The sequence below is a fragment of the Aethalodelphis obliquidens genome, unplaced genomic scaffold (assembly GCF_003676395.1).
Source record: "Aethalodelphis obliquidens isolate GAN/ISIS:26980383/991018 unplaced genomic scaffold, ASM367639v1 scaffold26, whole genome shotgun sequence".
NCBI lineage: Eukaryota > Metazoa > Chordata > Mammalia > Artiodactyla > Delphinidae > Aethalodelphis > Aethalodelphis obliquidens.
The window spans coordinates 17,699,836-17,726,807 of NW_020837970.1; the positions used below are offsets into that span (position 1 = coordinate 17,699,836).

General features: G+C 43.0%; 1 protein-coding gene across 2 annotated transcripts in view; it reads left to right on the plus strand.

Moving 5' to 3' along the window:
• The window catches only part of THSD4 (thrombospondin type 1 domain containing 4), a 576,361-nt gene that overhangs the window by 109,391 nt on the left and 439,998 nt on the right, over window positions 1–26,972 (plus strand). For both annotated transcript variants that reach the window (XM_027123511.1, XM_027123512.1), the window contains exons 5-6: window positions 4,837–5,284; window positions 18,260–18,362. In XM_027123511.1, the coding sequence (XP_026979312.1) occupies window positions 4,837–5,284; window positions 18,260–18,362 (551 nt within the window). The remainder of the gene's footprint in view (window positions 1–4,836; window positions 5,285–18,259; window positions 18,363–26,972) is intronic.

Sequence of the window (26,972 nt, forward strand, 5' to 3'; positions counted from 1 at the left end):
TGTTGGATTTTGTTGAGGATTTTTGCATCTATGTTCATCAGTGATATTGGCCTGTAGTTTTCTTTCTTTATGACATCCTTGTCTGGTTTTGGTATGAGGGTGATGGTGGCCTCATAGAATGAGTTTGGGAGTGTTCCTCCCTCTGCTATATTTTGGAAGAGTTTGAGAAGGATAGGTGTTAGCTCTTCTCTAAATGTTTGATAGAATTCGCCTGTGAAGCCATCTGGTCCTGGGCTTTTGTTTGTTGGAAGACTTTTAATCACAATTTCAATATCAGTGCTTGTGATTGGTCTGTTCATATTTTCTGTTTCTTCCTGATTCAGTTTCGGAAGGTTATGCATTTCTAAGAATTTGTCCATTTCTTCCTGGTTGTCCATTTTATTGGCATAGAGTTGCTTGTAGTAATCTCTCATGAACCTTTGTATTTCTGCAGTGTCTGTTGTTACTTCTCCTTTTTCATTTCTAATTTTATTGATTTGAGTCTTCTCTCTTTTTTTCTTGATGAGTCTGGCTAGTGGTTTATCAATATTGTTTATCTTCTTAAAGAACCAGCTTTTAGTTTTATTGATCTTTGCTATTGTTTCCTTCATTTCTTTTTCATTTATTTCTGATCTGATCCTTACGATTTCTTTCCTTCTGCTAACTTTGCGGGATTTTTATTCTTCTTTCTCTAATTGCTTTAGGTGTATGGTTATGTTGTTTATTTGAGATGTTTCTTGTTTCTTGAGGTAGGATTGTATTGCTATAAACTTCCCTCTTAGAACTGCTTTTGCTGCATCCCATAGGTTTTGGGTCGTCGTGTTTTCATTGTCATTTGTTTCTAGGTATTTTTTGACTTCCTCTTTGATTTCTTCAGTGATCTCTTGGTTATTAAGTAGTGTATTGCTTAGCCTCCATGTGTTTGTATTTTTTACAGATTTTTTGCTGTAATTGATATCTAGTCTCATAGCGTTGTGGTCAGAAAGGATACTTGATACATTTCAATATTCTTAAATTTACCAAGGCTTGATTTGTGACCCAAGATGTGATCTATCGTGGAGAATGTTCCATGAGCACCTGAGAAGAAAGTGTGTTCTGTTGTTTCTGGGTGGAATGTCCTATAAATGTCAATTAAGTTCATCTTGTTTAATGTATCATTTAAAGCTTATCTTTCCTTATTTATTTTCATTTTGGATGATCTGTCCATTGGTGAAAGTGGGGTGTTAACGTTCCCTACTATGATTGGGTTACTGTTGATTTCCCCTTTTATGGCTGTTAGCATTTACCTTATGTACTGAGGTGCTCCTATGTTGGGTGCATAAATATTTACAATTGTTATATCTTCTTGGCTTGATCCCTTGATCATTATGTAGTGTCCTCCTTGTATCTTGTAATAGTCTTTATTTTAAAGTCTGTTTTGTCTGATATGGGAATTGCTACTCCATCTTTCTTTTGATTTCCACTTGCATGGAATATCTTTTTCCATCCCCTCACTTTCAGTCTGTATGTGTCCCTAGGTCTGAAGTGGGTCTCTTGTAGGCAGGATAATATGGGTCTTGTTTTTGTATCCATTCAGCCAATCTATGTCTTTTGATTGGAGCATTTAATCCATTTACATTTAAGGTAATTATCAATATGTATGTTCCTATTACCATTTTCTTAAGTTTTTTGGGTTTGTTATTGTAGGTCTTTTCCTTCTCTTGTGTTTCCTGCCTAGAGAAGTTCCTTTAGCATTTGTTGTAAAGCTGGTTTGGTGGTGCTGAATTCTCTTGGCTTTTGCTTGTCTGTAAAGGTTTTAATTTCTCTGTCAAATCTGAATGAGATCCTTGCTGGGTAGAGTAATCTTGGTTGTAGGTTTTTCCCTTTCCTCACTTTAACTATGTCCTGCCACACCCTCTGGCTTGCAGAGTTTCTGCTGAAAGATCAGCTGTTAACCTTATGGGGATTCCCTTGTATGTTATTTGTTGTTTTTCCCCTTCTGCTTTTAATATTTTTTCTTTGTATTTCATTTTTGATAGTTTGATTAATATGTGTCTTGGCGTGTTTCTCTTTGGATTTATCCTGTATGGGACTCTCTGTGCTTCCTGGACTTGATTAACTATTTCCTTTCCCATATTAGGGAAGTTTTCAACTATAATCTCTTCAAATATTTTCTCAGTCCCTTTCTTTTTTTCTTCTTCTTCTGGGACCCCTATAATTCAAATATTGGTGCATTTAATGTTGTCCCTGAGGTCTCTGAGACTGTCCTCAATTCTTTTCATTCTTTTTTCTTTATTCTGCTCTGCAGTAGTTATTTCCACTATTTTATCTTCCAGGTCACTTATCCGTTCTTCTGCCTCAGTTATTCTGCTATTGATCCCTTCTAGAGAATTTTTAATTTCATTTATTGTTTTGTTCATCACTGTTTGTTTGCTCTTTAGTTCTAGGTCCTTGTTAAACGTTTCTTTTATTTTCTCCATTCTATTTCCAAGATTTTGGATCATCTTTACTATCATTACTCTGAATTCTTTTTTCAGGTAGACTGCCTATTTCCTCTTCATTTGTTAGGTCTGGTGGGTTTTTACCTTGCTCCTTCATCTGCTGTGTGTTTTTCTGTCTTCTCATTTTGCTTAACTTACTGTGTTTGGGGTCTCCTTTTCGCAGGCTACAGGTTCATAGTTCCCATTGTTTTTGGTGTCTGCCCCCGTGGCTAAGGTTGGTTCAGTGGGTTGTGTAGGCTTCCTGGTGGAGGGGACTAGTGCCTGTGTTCTGGTCGATGGGGCTGGATTTTGTCTTTCTGGTGGGCAGGTCCACATCTGGTGGTGTGTTTTGGGGTGTCTGTGGACTTATTATGATTTTAGGCAGCCTCTCTGCTAATGGGTGGGGTTGTGTTCCTGTCTTGCTAGTTGTTTGGCATAGGGTGTCCAGTAATGTAGCTTGCTGGTCGTTGAGTGGATCTGGGTCTTGATGTTGAGATGGAGATCTCTGGGAGATTTTTGCCGTTTGATATTATGTGGAGCTGGGAGGTCTCTGGTGGACCAATGTCCTGAACTTGGCTCTCCTACCTCAGAGGCACAGCCCTGACTCCTGGCTAGAGCACCAAGAGCCTTTTGGGACATCTGAGGTCTTCTGCCAATGTTCAGGAGGTGTTCTGTAGGAGTTGTTCCACATGTAGATGTATTTCTGATGTATCTGTGGGGAGGAAGGTGATCTCCATGTCTTACTCTTCCGCCATCTTGAAGCTCCTCCTAAAACCGACTTCTTAATTGCATCTCTCAAAGCAACATTCTGGATCCTCCCGTCATTCATAGAGTCCTTAGTGTTGCCAAGATTAATTGAGAAATGCCTAAAGGCAAAATAAACACTAGCACAACTTAATACTTAACCGTATCAGCTAAGAATGACGGTGCAATTAATGATAAAGATGTTAATAATTAGTTGTGGTATGTTAAATGTTACGCTCAGTGGTTATGTAGAGTGAAGCAAGAATTTCCTCGTGAGGGCAGAAATTAATGTTTCACCCTGATTGCTATTTTAATGTGCTTATTTTAAAGGGGCCATCCTGTAGAAACTCTTGGGCACATTTCCAATTCTACATAAATGTAGAATTAATTATTATGGAAGCATAAAATTTTAGAGCTGGAACGACCTTCGTGGTCATTTAATCCAGTTCAGTCATTTTACAAATAAGTAAGAGTTATATGTCTTACTTAAATCCTTCCACAGTGTTGGAACCTTGCTTCCCAACTCTCAGACCAGTGATGGTGAAACCTTCTCAGATCCCCACAGGCAGAAGGGGGAGGAACTCTGAGGCATTCTCTTGCCTCAGAATTCCTGACGCATTGCTTGTTGTATTGCTCCCAAGGCTGTTACCCCACCTTGTGTTATGTTCTAGTTACTTTCAGTTGTATGGTTGGGATCTTGGGAACCCTCTCTGATTCACTTTTATATTTCTTCGTCATTCCTAACTCTGTATTTTGCAAACAGTATTTTCACAATACATTTGTATGCAGTGGTGTGCTGGAGTTTTTTTCCCTGCTTGTTAGAGATGATTGTGTCTTCACATCGATAGCTTGAAATTGGCCATGGTGGGAGTACTTACACCGTGGAAATGGACAAATGGCACAAATCAGGGCTTTTTTCCCACTGGAAAGCCAGTTGTTGGAAATTTACATGCACACTTCTGTTTACATGATTGTCATAAAACCTCACAAGGCAGCTGGTCTTGACAAAACCTAAAGGTCCATACCAATGTGCAGACGACCATTTACTCATCGTTCCGCATGGGTTCCGCATTGTTCAGCCTCCTCCCATTTCATCAGGGATTGAGTATGACCCAGAGCAAGTCTCGCCTCAGGACGGCATTAGCCTTTGGTTGCTTAGCTAGGTTCCATTTACCTGGAAAAGCTATTTGGGCATGAATGGTCATGGAAACAGGGTCTGAAATATCAGGTACAATTAAGTGACAAACGCCCCCCCGCAAACTATTATCTGAAAAAGAGCGAACAGTACGTTACTCTGGCTGAAATTACAATTCTATCTTTATTCTTCTCAAAAAACCTTCAGTGGCTCCCTACAACCTACAAAAACACCCAAACTCCCTGACATAAATCACATACTGGCCGCAGCTTACCGTTCTAACCTCATTTTCCACCAGTCATATCACCCACTGTTGATTCCCACCTTCATTCTACATGGCAACCTCTGTAGAGCCTCTGTTCCAGCCTCCAGAATCTTCCCTTCTGCTGGAAAGTCCTCTTTTACCTCCTTGTTCCGCTATAGGCTCTCTCCCAGGCTTCTGTTCCTACCCAGTTCCCTCTCCCATGTATCAGAGCTTCTGGGTTAACAGAACATCCTCTCTTGTGTGTCTCTCTTTAGGAGCAGGACCCGAGGTCCCATCGGCCCCGGCATGTATGGCTATGGTAAGGCCCCATACATCTTACCACTGCAGACGGACTCTGCACACCTGCCACAAAGGCTTCGGAGGCAGAGGCCCTCATCCCGGAATTCCAGGTCCCAGGGGGCATCTGGTTCTAGCCATGGCTACAACCCTCCAGCCCACCGGGCCCCCCGACACGGACCTCTGTACCAGAGTGACAGTGGACCTCGTCCTGGACTGCAAGTCTCGGAGGGCTCCATCTACCAGCTGCCTTTGACCCATGACCAAGGCTTCCCTGAAGCCTCAAATCTCTTCCACAACCCAGAAACAAGCAGCAGCCCTGGCCTGGGGGCCCACAGGGCAGCTCAGAGCTTCTCCCAGCCTGCCCGATCTACAGCAATCTCCTGCATTGGGGCCTATCGGCAGTACAAGCTGTGCAACACAAATGTGAGTATACACCGCCTGAGAGTGGCCCTGGAAACAGCTGCTACTCTTATCTTTCTGCTGGTTGGCAGTAACCATGGTGGAAGGCAGAGAGGGCATGTTTTTTTAGGCCACGTGAATGCACCTTTTAGCTTCCCTCCCTTTCGTTTCTCTTCATGTGCTCTTCCCATATACTTTTCTTTTTTATAAGGTTATTACTTTAGTAACTTATGGAGAACCTCTTGAATCACTTATTGACAATCACTATTGCTGCATACAGCAAAGAACCCTCACATTCTCAGTGGCTTTATATCAACAATATTTTTGCTTTGCTCGTGGGTCTGCGAGTCAAGTGCAGTTTGGCTGATTTAGGGCAACCAGTGGTGGTGTCAAAGATGTGGGAGTTTTGGGAGGTTTGACCAGCATGTGTATCATCCAGTAAGTTTCCTGGAGGCTCCCTGCTCTTCGAGGCATAAAGACTTTGGATATTGTATTGTGAAAAAGTCTGATAGTGAAAAATTGCTGAAGATTCTACAGCTAATGATTCCACAGCAAAGGGAATTATAAATGGAAACTACATAAGATGACCAAATGTGTTTTTAAAAATAAATATCAGTTTAAAGACTTTATATAAAAGAGAGAGGAATGAGAATGTTTAAAGGTTAAACTTCCAAGTTACTATATTTTTCATTAATAATTTAATCTGCCTTAATAGTCTGTTACTGGGTAACAGGACAGCTGTTATATATTAGCTTCAATTTCCTCATTAAAAATATATTTCCTGCTGTAGAGTCCATAGAAATGACTTAATTTGTGATTTTAATAATTCCTCTGAATGCCTGGATTGCTTTTCAGCTTGTTCTTCCACTGACAGACTTCAGGAATTATTGATTTTTGTAAAGCAGTAATTTTCCTAAAGCCTAAAGTAATTTTCCTAAAGCCATCAGTCAACTAGTAAGTCTTAATTGAGCATCGTTGCTTGTCTTGTAACGGACCAGGCTCCATGGAAGATAGAAGTCATATTATCTACCTCATGGAGTTGTTACAAGGATCAAATGAGGTAATGTTAAGAAAGTGCTTTATAAATTAAAAAAAAATACTTGTGTCCATGATAAGACACCGTCCCTGTTCTGGAATATCCATTGCAATTTTTTAAAAATGAAATGAATTCATTTCTAATGTGGAATATATTCTCCCATTGACTAGTATGTGTCAGTTTTAAGGACCAAGTAATCCATAAAGAGAAGGGAAAAGAGAGAAGGCATTTGACATATATGTGGACCTGATATCTACTTAGCATTTCTTTCATTTAACCTACGTTTTTGAAGCATGCACTTTTTTCCAGACCTATGCTGCCAACAGCAGGGCTGTTTCTTCCCATATAAAAGCTGTGTCTTTTCCGGGTGCTGGTTAACTCCACTACCGAGGAGATTGAATTGCAAGGAATATTTAAAAATTCTTGTGAATTCATGATGTCTGCATCATTTTGGACGTAGGTAAAACAATGTCTCACACATTTTCTTAGACAAAGAAGTAAATGTTGACAGAGGATTGTACAGGTTTAACTCCCTTCTTTTCACTGTAACATTTTGCATGCCATCACCCCAAGTCACATCCTACTTACCCTTATTGAGAGATAGCTTTCCTTAGAGGTCCCATTACTACATATCTTCTTTTTATAAGCCCATGGCTTCTTGTGACTTGGGCCATGCCCCATGGACACTTTAAAACTCCCTGTGTTAGTGGTCCCCCAAACCACTCCTAGGTTTAATGATTTGCTAGGAAGACTCACAGGACTCAACATATAGTTGTATGCACAGTTATGATTTATTACAGTGAAAAGATACAGAGAAGAATCAGCAAAAAGAAAGGTGCATGGGGCCAAGTCCAGAGGAAAGCAGGCACAGTTTCCAAGAGTCCTGTCCCTGTGCAGTTGCACAGGATGTACTTCGTTCCCTCAGCAATGAGTTGTTACACACGTGAAGTGTTGTCTACCAGGGAAGCTCATTACAGATTCCATGGCCAAAGTTTATATTGGTGGCTAGTCACATAGGCACCCTTTGCCTGCTACATACTAAAGTTCCAGGTTCCCAAAAGGAAAGCAGGTGCTTAGCATAAAATATATTGCTTGTCCATTCATCTGATGATGGACACTTAGGTTGTTTCCATGTCCTGGCTATTGTAAATAGAGCTGCAATGAACATTTTGGTACGTGACTCTTTTTGAATTATGGTTTTCTCAGGGTATATGAATGGATAAAGAAGATGTGGCACATATATACAATGGAATATTACTCAGCCGTAAAAAGAAACGAAATTGAGCTATATGTAATGAGGTGGATGGACCTAGAGTCTGTCATACAGAGTGAAGTAAGTCAGAAAGAGAAGGACAAATACTGTATGCTAACACATATATATGGAATTTAAGGAAAAAAAATGTCAAGAAGAACCTAGGGGTAAGACAGGAATAAAGACACAGACCTACTAGAAAATGGACTTGAGGATATGGGGAGGGGGAAGGGTAAGCTGTGACAAAGTGAGAGAGTGGCATGGACATATATACACTACCAAACGTAAAATAGATAGCTAGTGGGAAGCAGCCGCATAGCACAGGGAGATCAGCTCAGTGCTTTGTGACCACCTAGAGGGATGGGATGGGGAGGGTGGGAGGGAGGGAGACGTAAGAGGGAAGAGATATGGGAACATATGTATAACTGATTCACTTTGTTATAAAGCAGAAACTAACACACCATTATAAAGCAATTATACTCCAATAAAGGTGTAAAAAAAAGTATATATATATATATATATATATATATATATAGTTTGTACATATAGTTGTAGCATAGTGAGTCACTCCTATCACTTAGGGAGTGGTAGAAACCCTTTTGAAATCCAAGTTCCCAGACGTCAGCCAAGGACCGACCTTGCAATCAGGCCTTTCTAAGGAGAGCAATCTCAGTCTTCTGTGTTGTCTTATTCGCACATCCTCCACGTGGACCCATGTACTCTAGCATCTTAGCATCAATGACCTTATGTAGACATGTAAGTATCCTCCTCGATGTCCAAGTGAGGGGATGGCATGAGTCCCCCAATTATGTAAATCTTCCTACTCAAAAAGGAAAGAGGTGAAGCGTAATACTGTGAACAAGGAATGAAAGTTATCACTTATGTCCTCTTCAAAAATTAGAAAATAATGCCTACATTTCGAGTTCTCACCCAGTTATTATCTGGGAGAAGAAAAAGAAGGGAAAGTAACCCAGGGTAGGTTGAAAACATCCACTGATTTCAGAACTTCATCCCTTTAACTAAGTGCCCAGTGTATCCCACCCCAGTTCTTGATGGAAGGCCCCCTTTCTGAAGCTACCCCACAGTAAAGGGCTCAGTTCTGAGCTGTGAGGTCATGCTTATGACAGGTGGTCTGAATTAGGAGAAGTGTTTTTGCAGCCTTCCAGATCTCCTCACTGGTCACGATCCCTCCCTCAACACAACAGAGAAGGTGCTAAAGGCAGCTACTTGTAGGTCGTAGCACTTGGTGCTGGAGCACTTAGTGCAGGGGAAGGAGCTCTGAGAGCACAGGGCAGGAGGCCACAGGGTTGAGGAAGCGAACAGTTGAGCTGGGCTTTCAAGGATGGCCAAAAAAGGGGTAAGAGCATTTGGGGCCAAGGAAGCAGCTTAGTCAAGGACAAAAAAGCAGGGTTGTTTCAGGATCTTGGGTGCTGCAGTGCCTGCCAGGTGGTAGGGACCCTCCTTCCTTTCCCTCCCGCCTCCTTCTATCCACTTTAAATAATCCCGGTCTTAATGGGAAACTTATGCTTTCACATCTCAGAATACAGAATTGTCACATGGTCTTGCTGGACTTTCATACATGAGATTGATGGGTGAGAAACATTTTAAACACAGTGAAAAATCAGAAAGCAATTCTAATCAACTGGTTTAATTGGATGTTAAGCCTGTAAGACAGTGTGGGACAGTGAGTTTGGGAGCTAAGTTGAGCTGGATACAAACCCCAGCTCCAACACCGGGAGCTGAGTGTCCTTGGACAAGTTACTTAACTCTTTGAGGATCATCTGTGAAGTGGGGAGAATAATAGTACCTGCTCCATAGGGTTGACATGAGGTTCAGATAAGGTCATGTGTAAAAGGAGCTTGGCATGTGCTGACACATTGTTAGTAAATAAACCGTTTGGACCTGGATAAGTGAACGTGGCTGAAGATAAGAATGGAGTAAGATGTCTGCATATCTGAACAGCTCCCAATTCCTAAGGGCTGAGTCATGGAACTGTGGATGAAACGGTCAGACTTGCTCAGAGTCCCCTTTTGTCCTTTGGGTTAGCTGTGGTTGAGAGTCCTTTCCCTTTGCCCAAGAATAAAACAAAATTGCTGAGAGACCCAGCATTTTCGCTGTGATGTGGCTTTCAACGTAATCACCCTTGGGTCATGTTTAAAGTGATAAAAGTCAGCCTATAGATAACTTCATGCCAATGAAGCCTTTATACCCTCAAATGTGCATATTTAATATTAAGCCCTACCTTGTGATGTCATCTGGGAATTTTAAGCACGCTAGTTTGTTTTAGGATTGTTCGGTTCATATAAGATGTCCTCTATGAAATAGTACTTCCGTATCAGTAATAAGTGCAGCACTAAAGATCCCTGAATGTAGACTTTAAAAATAAGGAAGGTTTTCTTTTTCCTTGCCTACAATGTGTATGAGGAAGTGAAGGTGATACACTCCAGTAAAAATAAAGAATCTGTGGTCTTTTAGAGCAGGCATCATCTTAGTACGACAGTCCAGGTCACTCACTATTGCGGATTTTTGCTTGGAGTCCATAAGCACGGCACTGACATTGACTGAGTGGGGTCAGGGACGCTGAAAGTAGAGCAAGCTCTGAGCCTAAGCTCAAAGTCCAACGGGAGAGAGAGACTCATAAATAGGTAATAACAAGCGCAGGGCACAGGCACCACTCTACACGCACTTTGAAATCTCCAGGTGGTGGAAATGAACCTGGCTTGGGTGGAGGCAGCAAAGGCCTCCTGCAGGCGATCCAGCAGAACGGAGAGTTTTCTAGGGAGAGGGAGTGACAGGGATCTGAGAGCCCCTTTGTGCTCCCGTAAGGGCTGAGGATCAAGAAAGGGCGCTTGGAGGACCTCTCAGTGGAATGAGATGCTTTTGCCATGAGCGGTGGCTTCACCTGAAAATATGTCTTCAGCAGTGAAGGGGCAACACAGGGGTGTCCATGGTTTATCCACAGCCCTGCACTTCCTCAGCTATGGCTAAAAATTATAAGTATTCAAGCAATCGAGGAAATAGATAAGTTTCTTCTTCATGGACTTTCATTGAAGGTTAAGACCTGGGAGCAAAAGAACTAGAGTCTTTATAGGGGTGACACAGGGGAAGGAGAAAACCAAACCACAATCCCTCCTGGTGCCCGTGGAGATGTAGTAAAGATACAGTTCTTTTCTACTAGCTGTTTCTGGGGTTTTGTATTATTTTTTGCAAAATACATGAACCAACCAAGACACCTTATGCCCTCTGTCCTGGAGACCTAGGTGTCTTGCTCCTGCCTTCTTCTCTTAAGCACTGTGAGTTCAGTGCTTCCTCCCCGGAGAGGGGACTGACACACAGGCTCCTTCTGGATCAGGGAGGCTGGAGGGAGTCACCAGGTGCAAGGCGGGGGCAAGCTTTCGAGTTTTTGAAGGGCTTTGCTGCCAAAGGAAAAATGATCCTGAACTTAGACTGAGTGCACTTAACGTTTCAAGGGGGAAAACCTCTGGGGCTAAAAAGCAGCTTTTAGCAAACAACGGCTGTGATGAGTTCTGGTATCAGTGACGCTCCAGTAAATTTCCCTGGGGTGGGACTGACTTCTGACAATGGATTTATCCATGTGGACTTGTTTCTGGCTCAAAGTAAGTGAAAATGAAGGGAAGATATTGGACAAATCTCAAATATAGCTAAGCTCTCTTTAGGCAGATTCTAATTCTATCCCATTCCTAGTCTCACATGAAATGAGAGGAGCTGACAAACAACTTCCTGCGTGCAGTTTACGGAGAAACTTAGCAAATGGGCCATGTCAAGAAGTCAGTGCAGTTCTGTAAGGTGTAAAACATGACAGGAACTGTGGGACCGGTTAGCGGATGGACAGGTCATCTAACTAGAGGGCTCAACGTAGGTTTCTCCTATCGTGAGCTTGTCACCAGCCTCCTTATCTGGGAAATATATGCTAGTGTCAGTGCTTTTTGCCTTATTCTGCTTTCCATCTTCTCAGATCACTGGGAATTTTCCATAGAAAGTTCTCTTATTGACTTTCATATGTATATGAAAAGTAGCCTTACATATATATATATGAAATATGTATATGAATATTTTGTGAACATATACATATTAAATATGTTAAACATGTAAATATTAAATACAAATATTCAAATAAATTTCATATATATGAAATATAGATTATGAATCATACACATATATATGAATTGTTCACAACTGTCACTTTTCATGATTATAAAAAGTAGTACACATAGGAAGAAATACCACAGTGGTAGAGAGAGGTATATCCTAGTCTCTCTCCCAAGGTATAATCACAGTCAATCATTTAAAAGTTTTACTCTCATTCTCTCCATACATGTAAATAGTGTACCAACATCTCTGCTTCTTGATATATCAACTTAAAATTTTCTCTGACTCCTTACTCTGAAAGATGAAGAAATGATTCTTTTTCCTCCCACTCTGCTAGCCACATTTGATTTTCAGATATATTTTTATTATATATAGTATATTAACAGTTTTTATTGTCTTGATTTATCAATATTAGGAAGGATTGAGTCCCGCCTTATTTTGCAAGGTTAGAAATGTAGTACCCAGACAGTTCACCAAGTTCTTCTCATTGCATTATGTGTTTTGGTTTATGTTTTATTTGTTGTTGGGCTTTTTCATTTTTGTTTATTTTGTTTTGTTTTTTTTTACCTTGGCCTGTGAAATCCCTACGAGAGACTATTATGAGGGACTTTTCTCTGTATCCTCAATGCTTGCAACACCTGACACATAGTAGGGGCACAGTGACTATTTGCCTTTGAAGGAATTTCACATCCTGTCTCAGCAGATAGCAGAGGGGAAGAAACCAGTTTTATTAATGTGATCCCCAAAGTAGCCACTGAGAAATTTATGCTCCCTGGGGGAGTAGGAGCTTTGGATTTAAGTTTACGTTTTGCGACATACTTCCTGGTTAGTTAGAAAAAAAGATATTCTCTTTCAGACCTTCTTACAGGCATAGAGATACATTTATAATCTAAAGAGAGAGAAATAAACAAGCATTCCTGGGGTAAGCCTAGGTCTGTATAGACATGTGTACAGAGTATTTATTTATTTATTTTTATAAATTTATTTATTTTATTTATTTATTTTTGGCTGCATTGGGTCTTCGTTGCTGCACATGGGCTTTCTCTAGTTGTGGCGAGCGGGGGCTACTCTTTGTTGCGGTGCATGGGCTTCTCATTGCGGTGGCTTCTCTTGTTGCCGAGCACAGGCTCTAGGCACGCGGGCTTCAGTAGTTGTGGCTCGCAGGCTCCAGAGTGCAGGCTCGGTAGTTGTGGCACACAGGCTTAGTTGCTCCGCGGCATGTGGGATCTTCCTGGACCAGTGCTCGAACTGCACTGGCAGGTGGGTTCTTAACCACTGCGCCACCTGGGAAGCCCTGTACAGAGTATTTAAAAAATAGGCTTCTCGCGAGTGAATGGATGGGCTTAGTTATAGTAATATCCTTTGGGTCTTTGATGTATTTATTGAATAAGAGAGAAACTCCTTTCTCTAGGAGAACAGTATGAACTTGGATAGGAAAAAAAAAAAAGCGTTTGAGAACTAAGAAAACCTCGGTTATTTGTTTTTTGTTTTTTAAATCCAAAGCCTTTACCCAGCTCTTTTGGACAAACCAATTCACTGACTGTCTAGAGGGCCCTGGAAGTGGTAGGAGGTGGCAGAAGAGTTTTTGTGAGGTTGAGTTTGTTCCAAGTGACTTGAGAAAGCAGATATTAAACATATTTGAAAACTGTGCTGGATAACTTGTAAGAAATTGTGGTCCATGGTTATATGATTCTATATCATATAACAAGATGATGGGAAATGAAGCCCATCTTCCATCTGTAGAAGAGAAAAGAAGGAAATGTTTGCTCAGAACACCTACCTGTCGGGCACCTAACAGCTTCTGGAACTGCTCGATTCACCTTTGATGTCTTCTTAGATTCCAATTCAGCTAACATTTATTGAGCATTACTATGAGCTAGAAACTAATATATTACTAGTTTACTCCTCACAGAATTCCTGGGTTAGGGGGTGAGGGGAGTGGTGCAGGGCTTGTTACTGAAATGCAGTCATTTAGGTTTAGAAGAGCAAACTGCTTTGCTCAAGGTCACATAGCCACTTTCTCATGGTAGTGCAGGGACATTTTCTAGATTTTTTTCTTTAGATTTTTTTTTCACTCTGGTGATGTTAAATACATCATGTGTTGCTATGGTAGCCGGTCTTTTGATTGAATCCAGAGCAATGCAAAGGGTAAAAACAAAAATGCATATTGGACCCAGGCAGACCCCAAGGTCATGTTCCTTGGTGTCATCTTCATCGGGGATGATACTCTTCAGTCTCCTGGGGAACTGAAAGTAATTAATTACTGAAAGTCAATTGTGTGATCACCGACAGCGGCCTCTTGAGCAGTGAAGTTACGTGCGGGCGGGCAGTTGTCATCTCAGATTAACCAGGGTCACTAGAAACATAGTCAGAGTTTCCATAATACTCTTTGTGACTCATAGCAACTCCAGGCAGTTGTCTAGATGGAACTTTGGATAGGGCCTGAAGTGCTTTATCAGGATTCAGCTCATTATATTAAAGTAAATCTTTATTCTTCTTCCCATAAGAGACCAGTGGGAATATCCCTCCCTCTCTGTGGTGGAAAGGAGTCATTTGAAGGGAGGTTATCTCCCAGGGCCATTGCTTGGCTATAAAGCTCCAGTCTTAGCTGGCCCCATCCCGAATGAGCCTGATCTCTATCTACATGGCTTTTCCCTTGTTTCAGTTTTCTGGCCTGAAGATTATAAGAATCCGTGCCCATAGAAAGGATCAGCTGTCTGCAGGAAATCTGCCCAAAGCCAACTCACAGTGTAATATAGAGACAGTTACTGATAAGGTGAGGGTGACTCAGTCTATGGCATCAGGAAACAACCCACTTAAAGTATAACAAATGTAAAATGATCTGTAACCTGGAAGTTTTAACTTCAGAGAGTCTGTTAAAATGAGAGGAGATCTTATACTGATAATAGTATAAATACAAACAGATGTAATCTACCAAAGAGACATGAAACAGAAATTCCCCAGCCCTCCTTGGTTTTCATCCTCAATCCACGGCTCCCTGATCCTTGTTGCTGGGGTCACTTCAGTAGGCCTCAGAGGCTGAATCTGAACTTGTTCTCCAGGACGTCTCCTGACAATAGGCGAGAAGAAGTTTACGGCCCTCTTGTCTGAGGGCCCATTGCAAATTAACTTTGCTACCCACACGTTCTTGAGGGGCACTGTGGCATAGTGGTTACTGTCGTGGGTTCTAGGTTCAAATCCTGACTCCCCCTGCGGCCTTGGGCAGCTCATTTAACTTTTCTTTGCCTTGGCTTCCTCATCTGTAAAATGGATGTAACAGTGGTTGTGCGGATTAAATGAGCAAATATACATAAATCGTATGAGGGAGTGGCTGACATTGAGTAAGTGTCAATAAAAGTTAGCTATTCTCAACACCATCGTCATCATTATCACCCCAGGCATCTGTGTTCCTCACCTGTACCATAATTCTGTCTCAGTAGCCCACTTCCGTATCTGGACTCTGTGAGGCTTGCATTTCTCTGGCCAGGTCTCTCTCCTCCCCAGGAAGTAGTGTCTTGCCTTTAACTGGCAGCTCACCTGGTGTCTTGTGGGTCCCTGCTCAGGGTCATGCACAGGGAGATCCCCATCTTCCAGAGCACCTTGTTACCTCCTGCTGCACCTTCCCATGCTAGGTGCTCGCTGGATACCATAGTCAACCTCTGGGCTCAGCTGCCTCCTAGCAACTGCAGGTGGATTTGCTGCTTCAGCACCTGATCCCTCACTGTGGGTCTGATGCCACGTTAAGCCCTCTGGCCTTAGGAGGTAACTGGGCCACACTCAGATATAAAGAACTTGTTGATGACCAGGGACAGGGTATCCTGAATGATGCGTCACAGGTAGCTAGTTGATTAGGCAGATGCTTATGGATATAATAAGAGCAACGGTCATTAGCATTAAAAACACTGATAAAAATGTGATCAGTGTTGAGCCCTTCCAGCTTTGCGTGGCTGTGTGTTTGGAAGGGCTCAATACAGATATATTTTTATTACATAAATGTCATATATTTATTGTCGAGAAAGTAGACAATACAAATAAACCAAAAGTTAATGGTAAAAAGAAAACTTCTATAACTCACCTTCCAGGCATAACACTTTTAGTCTCTCTCTCTACACACACACACCCCACACACATAATCACTTTTTTCACTTAATGGATTGTGGACTGCTTTCCATGGCATGAAATATGCATTTATATCATCAAATATCGAGCAATTCAAAGTGATTCTGAAGGTGTGTTGTTTCGTGGTCCAGCCCATTGGCACTATGTTACGGATGGGTAGAAAGAGGTTAAACAGACTGGCTAAGTTTTTGTGGTCTGCAGCTTCTAATTCTGGTAATTGCCACTAGGTTAATTAGGGTGGCTTCTGGCTGGAGCCTCATTTAGAGCAGCTTGGCTTTACGTAGTTATTTGAGGAACGGAACCTTTGGCCCACTTGTTCTGGTCTCTTTCCATTACAAAAACCTGCCACCCACCCAGCAGCGGATCTGGAGTTTCTAGCGATGGCCGGGGTGGGTGGTCAGCATTCTAGGCTCTGTCTCTGTGACACCGTGGGACCTCTGGTAAGGTACGCCGCTTCACCACACCTCTGTTTCCTCATCTTTAAGTTAAAGGGGTTGGATTTGCTTTTCTTCTGCTCTTACACTGTGATTTCATGTTAAGTAATTTGGCGTGTGATTGAGGCTTGGGAGTGGCTCTTAATTGCGGCTGCCTAGTCTGGTGCCAGGCTGGCTGCACCAGAGGGAGCACTCTGAGTGTATATTCCTTAGCCTCTTGCCCACCCTCCACTGGGGCGAAGCCCGAGAATCTGTATTTTTAACACACCCCTTAGCGATTCGTTCTCATCGCAAGGATGGTACTTAACTCCCAAGCTGCCCAGCTGATCCCATCCTAGTCGAACTTCGGTTCTGGCCAAAGGGTTGTAACAAGCATCTTAACTCCAAATCCTTCACGGAGGCAGCTGGTAGTGCTGGAAGCCTACACGGTTCCGGCTTCAGGACCACCAGCAGCTTGGCTTCCAGAGCCCTTGGAGACAGCCTTCCCCAGCCTGTAAGCTTCTCACCCTTTGTCAGAGCCTAGCCGGCCCTGCCCATCCTTCCGGCCCTTTTTCCCCACCAGTTTCCACCACGTTCTGCTTCACATAGTTTCTTGCTCCATATGGTTTGGCTCAGGCCGCAGCAGGGTTATGACCACCCTGAGTGTCTGTCCCAGCAGCCTCTCCAAGTGCCCTTGATCAAGCAGGGGATGTTTTTCCTTCCACCTGGTTTCATTTCTCCCTCTGTTCCCTCATCTTCCACGAGACCTGATGTTTCTGATACATACAGTAGATTTCTTTCTAAATCCTTCAGGACATGAGCTATCATATTAGCAGTTTACTCCAGAGACTTCTATACAGAGCTTTTCATATTTAAGGGGCCAGATGCCTTTCCCGTCTGATTATTAAAACACCCCCTCACCACACACACACCTTACACTTAAGCAGAGTGTTGCTAGTTTTAAAAAGCTAGATCCTAGCTTTAAAGGAGAGATTGTGATCTTATTTCACATTTGCTCATATTTATCATTTATAAATGGGACTTCCCTGGTGGCGCAGTGGTTAAGAACCCGCCTGCCAATGAAGGGGACACGGGTTCGAGCCCTGGTCCGGGAAGATCCCACATGCCGCGGAGCAACTAAGCCCGTGCGCCACGACTACTGAGCCTGCGCGCCTAGAGCCCGTGCTGTGCAACAAAAGAAGCCACTGCATTGACAAGCAAAAATAAATGAATTAATTTTTTAAAAAAGAGATATTTGTTAAAAAAAAAAAGAGAAAGAAAGAAAGAAAGAAAGAAAGAAAGAAACCATCATGCCAGATTTACTGAATAATAATCCTTGGAGGAGGGATCCAGGAGTTTGCATCTCCCAGGAGCTCTCTGGGTGGTTCTCTTGCATGTCGAAGGCTAGGAGCTCTTGCTTTAGACGGTGGAGAGAATTTAGACCAGAATTTAGACACGATGGGAGGACACTGAGAGAGAGCCTGGTGGGCGCCAGACTTCTGGGGGTTCAATCCAGCCTCTGTCTTCACTGGCTGTGTGGCTGCTTCATGCCTCAGTTTGCTCACCTGTGAAAAAAAATCTAAAAATACCATATCAATCACATTGGTCATCGTGAAGATTAAGTTAGTTAATATGTGAAATATGCTTAAAATAGTGCCTGCACCTAGTAAGAGCGCTGTACATGTTTGCTGTGAATATTATCCCACGCACAGGAATGGCACGAACAAAGTCAGACAGATGGAGATGGACGGCCTCTTTGAGGGAGGCGAGCAGACCACTTTGTCAGGATCAGGTTTGGGTCCGTGGTTCTCAAATTATGGTATGGAGAAACAACACGGGGAGCATGTGAAAACTTTAGTGTCCTTCCAAAGTTTCTAATTTAGTAGACTTGGAATGAAGCCTTGGGATCTGCATTTAAAATTTTCGATACAGGTGATCAGCACATTTGTAGAACCCCAGGTTTCGGTGGAGGAGGACTGACATTTAACATTGGAGAGGTCTCCTGGGATTTGGCTGGGGCCATGAAGAGATATGGACGCTAATTGCATGTTTAATATCTGCTTTATTAGGTGTGTCCAGAAAGCAGTAGAAGTATCTGGGAGGTACAATGTGCATCCTACAACAACAAGCCGTTCATGGGCCGGTTTTATGAATGGGAACCGTTTGCAGAAGGTAAGAATAGCCCTAGCCCTGTGCACAGCAATTATTTTCTGTCTGTTCTCCAACCCTGTTGCCCTTTGGTTATTGCTGGAGGAATTGGTGTGATCCTGGCTAGAGTGACAATGAGGGAGAAAGTGTGACCCCCAGGGCAAGGGGGAGCCGGTAGGGGTCTTTACCAAAGGTAGTGGAGCTCAGGTGACACCTGGACCATCAGTCAGATGGATGAGGCATTGGCTGAAACAAGCAGTGTCTGAGGCTGGCAGGATGAGTGAGACAGGACAGGGTTTGTGGAATGGGTTAGAGCGAGAGTTTCAAGCTAAGGTTGTGAGGAGTGAACAGGGATGGAGTTTTCCCTTTTCCTTGGTTCCTGCTACAAGCGCTGGTGTGGTGGCTTAAGGGAGCACGTAGAGTTGTAGGGTTGACAGTTGTTTGGCTTTTGTGCTGGGGGAGCCTTGAATGCTTTTTCCAAAGATGAAGTGTGGTAGGTAGCCATTGCCCTTGGGACCAAGGTTCCTGCCTTTTCAAAATGATGGAAGATCTGATATTGGTAGAGCTTCTCAGTGCTGTTCTACATCTTGGAGTCACTTTCCTTTGTTGAAGCGCAGATGATAACATGGCTTTTGGGCTGAGAAGTGTTCAATTCTGAGATATATCTTCCCATCACAGAGAAAGTAGGCTCCAAAGTGGTGATGGGTCGAGCAAAACGTGTGGGGTTCAATACCGACAGCCATGCTGGCCAGAGGAGAGAGTGCAGCTGCCCTCAGTGTTCAGCTGAACGTCAGCCCAAGGCAGTGGCTGGGGCAGCTGGGCTGGGCCACAACCCAGTGTGTGGAACACGGCTGTTATGTCCGAGCTCTGGAGAAATTGTCCTGGGGAGGGCTTGATAATGAGTTGTGCGGATTCCATTACAGAATCAATGTCCAACTGTGGAAGGTTGTGCCTAGATGTCAGCCCTCGAGGAGGAGAAGGCAGGATTGATGTCTGCTCTGAAGTGGGATGCAGAATTATTCTTGTCTGTGCATTTTTTCAGAGAAGAGTCTGTGGCCTTGTTTGGGTTCTCAAAGTGGTCTCATGACCACTGCCCACTAGAATCGCTGAAGAACCTTCTAGAAATACTGATGCCTGGGCACCACTCCCAGGGACTGTGATTTAATTGGTTTGGGGTGCAGCCTGGGCATGAGGATATTTTAAAGATCCCAAGTAATTCTAATGAGCAGCTGGGGTTGAGAACCTCTAATCCAAGAGGGAGGCAGGATTTCAGAAGAGCTGGTGACTCTGGCTTAAATTAAAGGCACAGAATCATGGGTGTTTCATAACCTGTGAAATATATTCTTGTGTCAGAACAACAGTACGTGTCAGTGAGCATTTTGTCTGAGCTGCACCCTTGCTTTATTGCTGGCTGTGGATAATAATAGCTGCTTTGCCGTGATTCACTGGGAAGAAAGGCGGATTCCTCCAGCCGTGCACTGTGCTCCCCATTGTTTCCCCTGGAGCTGGAGCCCCATTGCCCAACCCTCTCTGCTTAGTTCAGGGAGGTCATCTGCCAGCCACCTGATCCTGTCAAGCCTGGTAGACTCAGGTCTAATGTCAAAAGCCCTTTGCCTCCCGCAAAGAAAACTTGTGCTAATATTTTCACCTATTATCAATATTCCCTGTGGATGCCTGCTGTCGTCTGGTTTATGTATGATTCTACCTTTTCTGTTCTTTTGTTTGCCCTGACGTGTGCTGGACTTTAATTGTGAGTCCTGGCGGGGGGAAGGGAGGAGGCTTTTTGAACATTTAACTTTTTATTTTGGAAAATTTCAAATGTACGTAGAAATAGAATAGTATAATCGTATAAGAATAACCTCCTATTTACCCGTCACTTAGTTTCAACAGTTATCAACTCATGACTAATCTTTTTCATATATAACCCACCCACTCTTCCCCATCCAGATGTGGGGAGCTATTTGAATTCACATTATATAGCATAATTCACTGGTGCATATATTAATTAGAACTCTTGGTTGTTAGTGACCAAAATCCAACCTACCTATATATAAACAAGAAAGATATTCTGTTGGTCATGTTACTGGGAAGTCCAAGAGGTGGGCTGGGATTCAGATGTGGCTGCATTCCAGGGATTCAATAATATTAGGACCCTGCTTTTCTCTCTCTTTCTCCATCTCTTGGGTCTGTTTACTTACTTCTCAGGTGGATGGGCAGGCTTACATGGCTTTGAACTTGCAATCACAGTGAGAAAGACTCTGTCTTATCTAGTGCTGTGGGTTGAATTGTGTCCCACAAAAAAGATATGTTTAAGTCCTATCCCTGGTACCTATGAATTTGCTTATTTGGAAATAGGGTCTTTGCATGGTAATTAAGGTGCAAGTTAAGAAGAGGTCATACTGGATGAGGGTGGGCCCTTATCCAATATGACTGGTGCCCTTATAAAAAGAGAAGAGGCACAGAGACGCACATACAGGGAACACTCGGGCACAGAGACAGAGGGAAGATGGCCACGTGACTACCAAGGTGGAGATTAGAGTGATGGCAGCTACAAGTCAAGGAGCACCAAGGATTTCGGGAAAGCACCCGAAACCAGGGGAAGGCACAGAAAGGTTCTTCCCCAGAGATTGCAGAGGGAGCGTGGCCCTGCCCACACCTTGATTTTGAATTTCCAGCCTCCAGGACTGTGAGAGAATAAATTTATGTTGTTTTAAACCACCCAGTTTGTGGTAATTTGTTATGGCAACCTAGGAAACTAGCATGCCTAGTGCTGGTTTCAATCTCAGAAAAACCACCCTGTGATCTTGTTTGGATCACGTCGCCATCCCTGGACCTGAGTTCAGGGCCTGAGGGGGTCGTTGGGCTAACTCAGGTCATGTGACCGACCCTCTGGTGGGAAACACACATCCCAGCAAGCGGAGGTGGGGAAGAGGGGATTGTGACAGACAGAAAAACAGAATCTTCTACAGAAATTATTATCTACTTTTTGGCCATAAGCCCTGAAAGTTTGAAGAAGGCAATTAGAATCCTGGTATTTTACAAAGAAAGGAAAAATGCAGACTAGCAGCAGACTAAAGAAATCAGCCATCTTCTACACTGTGTTTGTTACTTTGCCTAGAAAATTCAGCATTCTTTAAAAATATTTACTGACGTTAATATGTCTCACACGCCTAGAAGAGGATCCCATAGTCACCGAAGCTGCATTTACTTTGGCTTTCTTTAAACAATTCTTCTTGCTGCTAAGATTGTTTTCCTGATTTTGTCCTCTTTCCTCTTAAATGACTCCCAGGCTGACCAGTGGGAGGAAGACGCTGTTAATGTTTCTGCAGGGTGTTCATACTTTACGGCTGGATTTTGCATTGGGCTCTTGGTTTTGTTTGGAAGTCTACTGCTATTTGCACGTGCCTACTTAGGGAAACAGCTGCACTCATTCAGTCCAATGCCACACAGAATAGTAAAAGCAGAGTACACTGTCTGATAAACACATTAATTTCTCCACATGCTTCTTCTTAGGCTTTTAAATGCATTTCCTGGATATGGTGATCTGTCCTAAGATAATGCGTCTAGGAATTTTTCTCATAGACCTAATACCGTAAAGACGATAGAAGTAGAATTTCAGTGCCTCTGCATCCCTGTTTACTCAGGACAGCGATAGTTCATGCCTGTCACCCTAGTCCCCCTTCGTTCAAAACCACTTTGGACAATAAATTATATGGTCAACCTAGCTATAATGGGAAAGTCTTCTTTAATAGGAAGACATTTTTTTAGGTGCATTGGGGAAAATTGTACCTGTTTTCACGACTAGAGTGTTGGGTCTGGGCGGCACTAGAATCTAGAGTTTTTCTGGGTCGCTGTGGGCTATTCAGCAGCAGGCATCAGTCTTAATCCATAAATCAGGGACAGCTTTGTATTGGAGTACTTGTAAGTGCACTGTGTGTCCTCAATAGCTGAACTAAATAGAGTGCAGATCTAGAAGCCAAAAGTGAGGCTGAGTCAGAAATTGGAGGTTGCTAAGTGGTCACGTGACCAGGGCCACTGTATCTGTCAGGCCTTAGTAGCTCATGCTGCAGGAACAAAGAGCCCCCAGATCCTAATGAACAAAGAGCCTCCAAATCCCTAATGACATGAACAAAAGTTTGTCTTATGCTTATGCTCCCTGTGTAATGTAGTAAGTATTCTGCTCATTCGGGGACCCAGGCTGATAGAAGCTGCACCTCAACTTCTGCTTCCACTGAAGCAGGGAAAGGGAGCAAGTGAATCACACATGGGTTCTTAAAGCTTCTACTGGAAGCGATCCCTGTTGTTTCTGCTGACATCTCATTGGCCACAGCAAGTGGCATGTCACACTGAACTTCAAGGGCAGCAGGGAGGTACCCATCCCACTGTGTGCTCAAAGGAGGAGAAATTGAATATCTGTGACCAGCCCTAATGACTAACACAGGCAGCAACCTCCAACAGTGCCTTCCTTTTAAGGCCAGGAGACTTTTATTAGGCTGCTTGCAAGGAGAGTAGATTTTGCTCCAGGAAATATTAAAGGTGCCACATAGTCTCTAATAGCCACAGAGCCCTGAGCCACTGAGACCATTTCTTCTCCTTGACTAAAGCTCCGAGGGGCAGAGGTGGAATGTTGGCACCCAGGTGCCCAGCTGTGCTGCTGACTCCCCCACCAGTCTGCCCTGGCACAGGTACTCCACTGGCGTGTGGGGCAAGGGCTGCCATAAACATGGACAGTATTATCCAAACTGTATGACATGAGGAAGGAAGGCTTAGGACCAAGTGCTGGTGAACCTGGGATTAGGATGTTCATGTTTTAATGAAGCACCTTCATTCATTCCTAGGTACCTGCAATTCTCCATCCTACAGCCCACCCCTCCTGCACAGACAGTTCATAGTCATCAGGGACCTTTCAGAGTGGACAGGGAAGGTCTAAGGGTAACGAGAGGAGTTTTCCAGTAATACCCACCGTGAGATCCATTCTCAAGCTCTCTTATCCATGCCTAGGAATATCTGGCAAGACTAGGCCATGGTTGCTTACCTATGAGTGTATTATTGAGGACAAAGCAAAATCCTGAGGGCAACCTCTTGTGAAAACAAAAGGGTGATTTGGGTTTTATGTATGTTGAGTTTGAATGAATGGTAGCGAGATGCCCAGCAGGAAGTTGGGGATGTTTAAGGGAGATACCTTAGGGTTGTAGACCTGTATTTGAAGTCATTGGCTTTGGTGTGATAATTAAAGCCACCGTGATGGATAAGACCTTCAGGAGAGTGTAGAATCATGAGGACAAAGGGATCCAGGAAGGAGCTTTGGATTATGCCCACTTTAAAGAAGCAGGGGAAAGAGAGTCAACCATGAAAGGAGCCTGAGAAGAGGGGGCACCAAAGCATTATAATGCCTTATATCATCTCTTACAGTAATATAGTCTATTATGGTTTATAAAGTTCTCTTATTACATACACCACAGTGAGGAACAAATGAGATCATAGAAATTGCTTGTATTTATTGAGCACTTACTACGTACCAGGCACAGCTCTAAATGCTACTCATTTACTCCTCACAACAGCCCTGTGAGGTGGGTACTATTATCAGCCTCATTTTACAGAAGAAACAAAGTATATAATAGTTAACTAACTTGCCCAGGGTTATCCAGCTAGTAAGTGATAGAGCCAGGTTCTAAACTCAGAATCTGGCTGCAGGATCTCTACTCTCAATGTGTATGGAAGCCAGGAGAAAGATGTGTACAGTTGTGAGCATTTAAGACCAGTCTTTGGGTACCTGTTTTCCTCGTAAAAACTGTCTGAGTAATTAACATTTAAATTTTCTTAAAAAAATGAAAGAAGGGGCAGTGGGGGAGAAGCAGTCATAACAGCTTAACACAGCAAGAGGTCAAGGAGAGAATGAGAACTGAGAAAATAAGACGAGGATAGACGGTTGGGAAAACCACTGGAAAGAAATTAGAGAGGGTAGCTGGTGAATAGAGCTAGCTCGCTCTTTTAAAAATTGCCATGAAGAAGGCATATGGAGACTGTTTGCTAGTTTAAGGGGAAAGAGAAAGGTTTGTGTGGAATGGTAGAGAAATGAGCTTTCTGTAGATTGAGAGAATGAAACTTAGAAAGAAGAATAAAGGGTTAATAGAATGGTGCCTATGAACGTACTCTATCCTAGAAGAAAAGGTGGAAAATAGGCACTTTTTTTCCTCTTGGAAAAAGTATGTTATTGTTTCTCTGCATTCTGTTATAGAAAGCTTCTTCACCATTAAATAAAAATGCATTTATTCGAGAGAAATGAAAGCAATCCTAGGTCCATAAAAAATATTTGTTTAAGAATGTTCACAGCAGCTTTTTCCATAAAAGCTCCAAACTGGAAACAACTCAACCATCCATAAACAGGAGACTGAATAAACAAGCTATGGTACCTTCATACAATGGAGTATTACTCAGCAATAAAAAAGACCGCTCTACTGATGCAGATAGCAATCTGGACGAACTTCAGAAACATTATGTTGAGCAAAATAAGCCAGATGTAAGAGTACATACTGTCTGATTCCTTTTATATTATGTTCTAAAGTAGGAGAAATTAGGCTATGGTGATGGAAGTCAGAACAGTGTTTGCCTGTTTGGGTGTGGGGAAGGATTAGCTGGAAAGCGGCATGATAGAACTTTGTGGAGCGTTGGTAATGATCCAGATCGTGGTTGGCATGGTTGTTACACAGGTGAATATAGCTGTCAAAACCCATCAACTGAATTCTTGTGATCTAGGCATTTTCTTGTATATAAATGATACTTTAAAAAGTCCATTAGATTCTCTTTCCTCCTCTCTGCCTTCATCTCTGTGTTCCTAAAGGTGAAATTTAGAGCCAGTATAAATTTCACCATTATAGAACTATTCTAAGGCTTGCTGGTTTGCCCCTTTCTCTCTCATTCTTTTTTAAATACTCTTTATTACTGATCATGGAGAAACAAGAGGATTTTAGGGAGAATGGACTCAGATGCAGAGTATCATTTTTGGAATCATTTAGGATCGATTGATCATAGGGCCTTGTTGGGCCTGGAAATCCTCAGGTAGGTCTGGAATCTGAGGAAGCAAAGCTGCACATCTGTATAAGTTAGCATTCTTTTTTTTTTTTCCTTGTAAGCAACAGACACCAATTTTGGCTAAGTCAAACGCAAAAGCATTTTATTGGAAGCATATACAGTAGCTCCGAGAATCAACAGGAAGTGTGCAGGACCAAGCTGGGTGAAGGACAGAAACTGAGGAAGCTCTGGGGATCCAGGTGGACAGAACTGACGGTCTTACTTTGCTGCTGCTGCTGCAGTGGATAAATTCCAACAGGTTTCTCCATCCAAGAGTCAAAACCCTGGAAATAAGAGCCCTATTGGCTTGCTACAGGCCACATGCCCACTCCTCGGCCGGGGGTAAAAGGGTGGGGGGGTCCTGACTGACATTCCCAGCAAGACTACACACAGAGGGGGAGAATTAATTTCCAAAAAGGAAATCCTGGTGCTGAACCAAAAGAAGGAAGAATGGATCTTGAAGGGCCCCAAACGACCAATGTCCATGACAGAAACTCACAAGTCAGGATGCCCATCTGGTTTGTCAACTGTCCTTTCAGCAGTAGGCTCACAGGACTTCTTGACACCTTTGAGGGATTATTGGAATTAGGATATTACGCTTGAGTATCACTCGTTTGTTCTCCTTGTGTTTATGTTTCTGCAGATTTCTACAGATAGGCCTCCTTATGCATGTATGGCATGTGACGGTGTGGGTCCCCTTTGCTTCCACACATTATCAAGCAATATTCAGGTTGACCAGTGTGCATTTATTTACACAGGGGCACGGGAGAGAGGCTGGTGTTCTGTGGTAACCTTTACCATCCCACTGCATCCTGTGTTGAGGATGATGACCTCAGGGGGAAGGGAAGGGGGGTTAGTAATGGTTCTGTTCCTTCCCCCCGATTTCCGTAATCCTGGTCACCCTCCCGCTCCCCAGCGGGATTATCTACGTGAAGGACACCTAGAACACGTCTAGTTCTTGCATCCACACTGTGTTTCTCTGTGTATCTGAAGAGTATGAAAGATGTAGGGTGGAGCACACGGTGTCACATCTCTGTGAGTCTCTTTTCCCTGGGAAATTTAGGATTTAGAAAGGGAAAGATTGTTTGAGGGAGAATATCGCCCCTGCTCTAAAGTATTCTGGAAGGTGTAAATGATTCGTGTAAAAGCGATTTCTTTCCTGGTGTTTGAACCAGCGTCCTTCTAAGTAATAGTAAAGAAAAGCCTCAGGGTATATTTCAACATCTAGTAAGCAGATTAGTCTAAATGTGAGTAATTTTGAGGATTGAAAACCAAGGGTAGAGCTTAAACCCATTGCAAAATATTAAATAATGAGACCCAATCCTGTCATTTCTGTCTTCTGAGAAGCTCAGCTCTCTTCAAAGACTGCCTCATCTTTGTGGTGTCAGGATGGGCAAGGTCAGATGTCACTACAGTGTTCCTATTCTACAGACGCAGGAACTGAGACTTCAGGTTGGATGGTTTGCTCCAAGTCGCAGGATAAAGTAGAAGGATCAGATTAAACAAGAAGTTACATAACCACAGCCTGCTGATTTCAGAGCAGTCATTTGCCTCAGGGGCTAC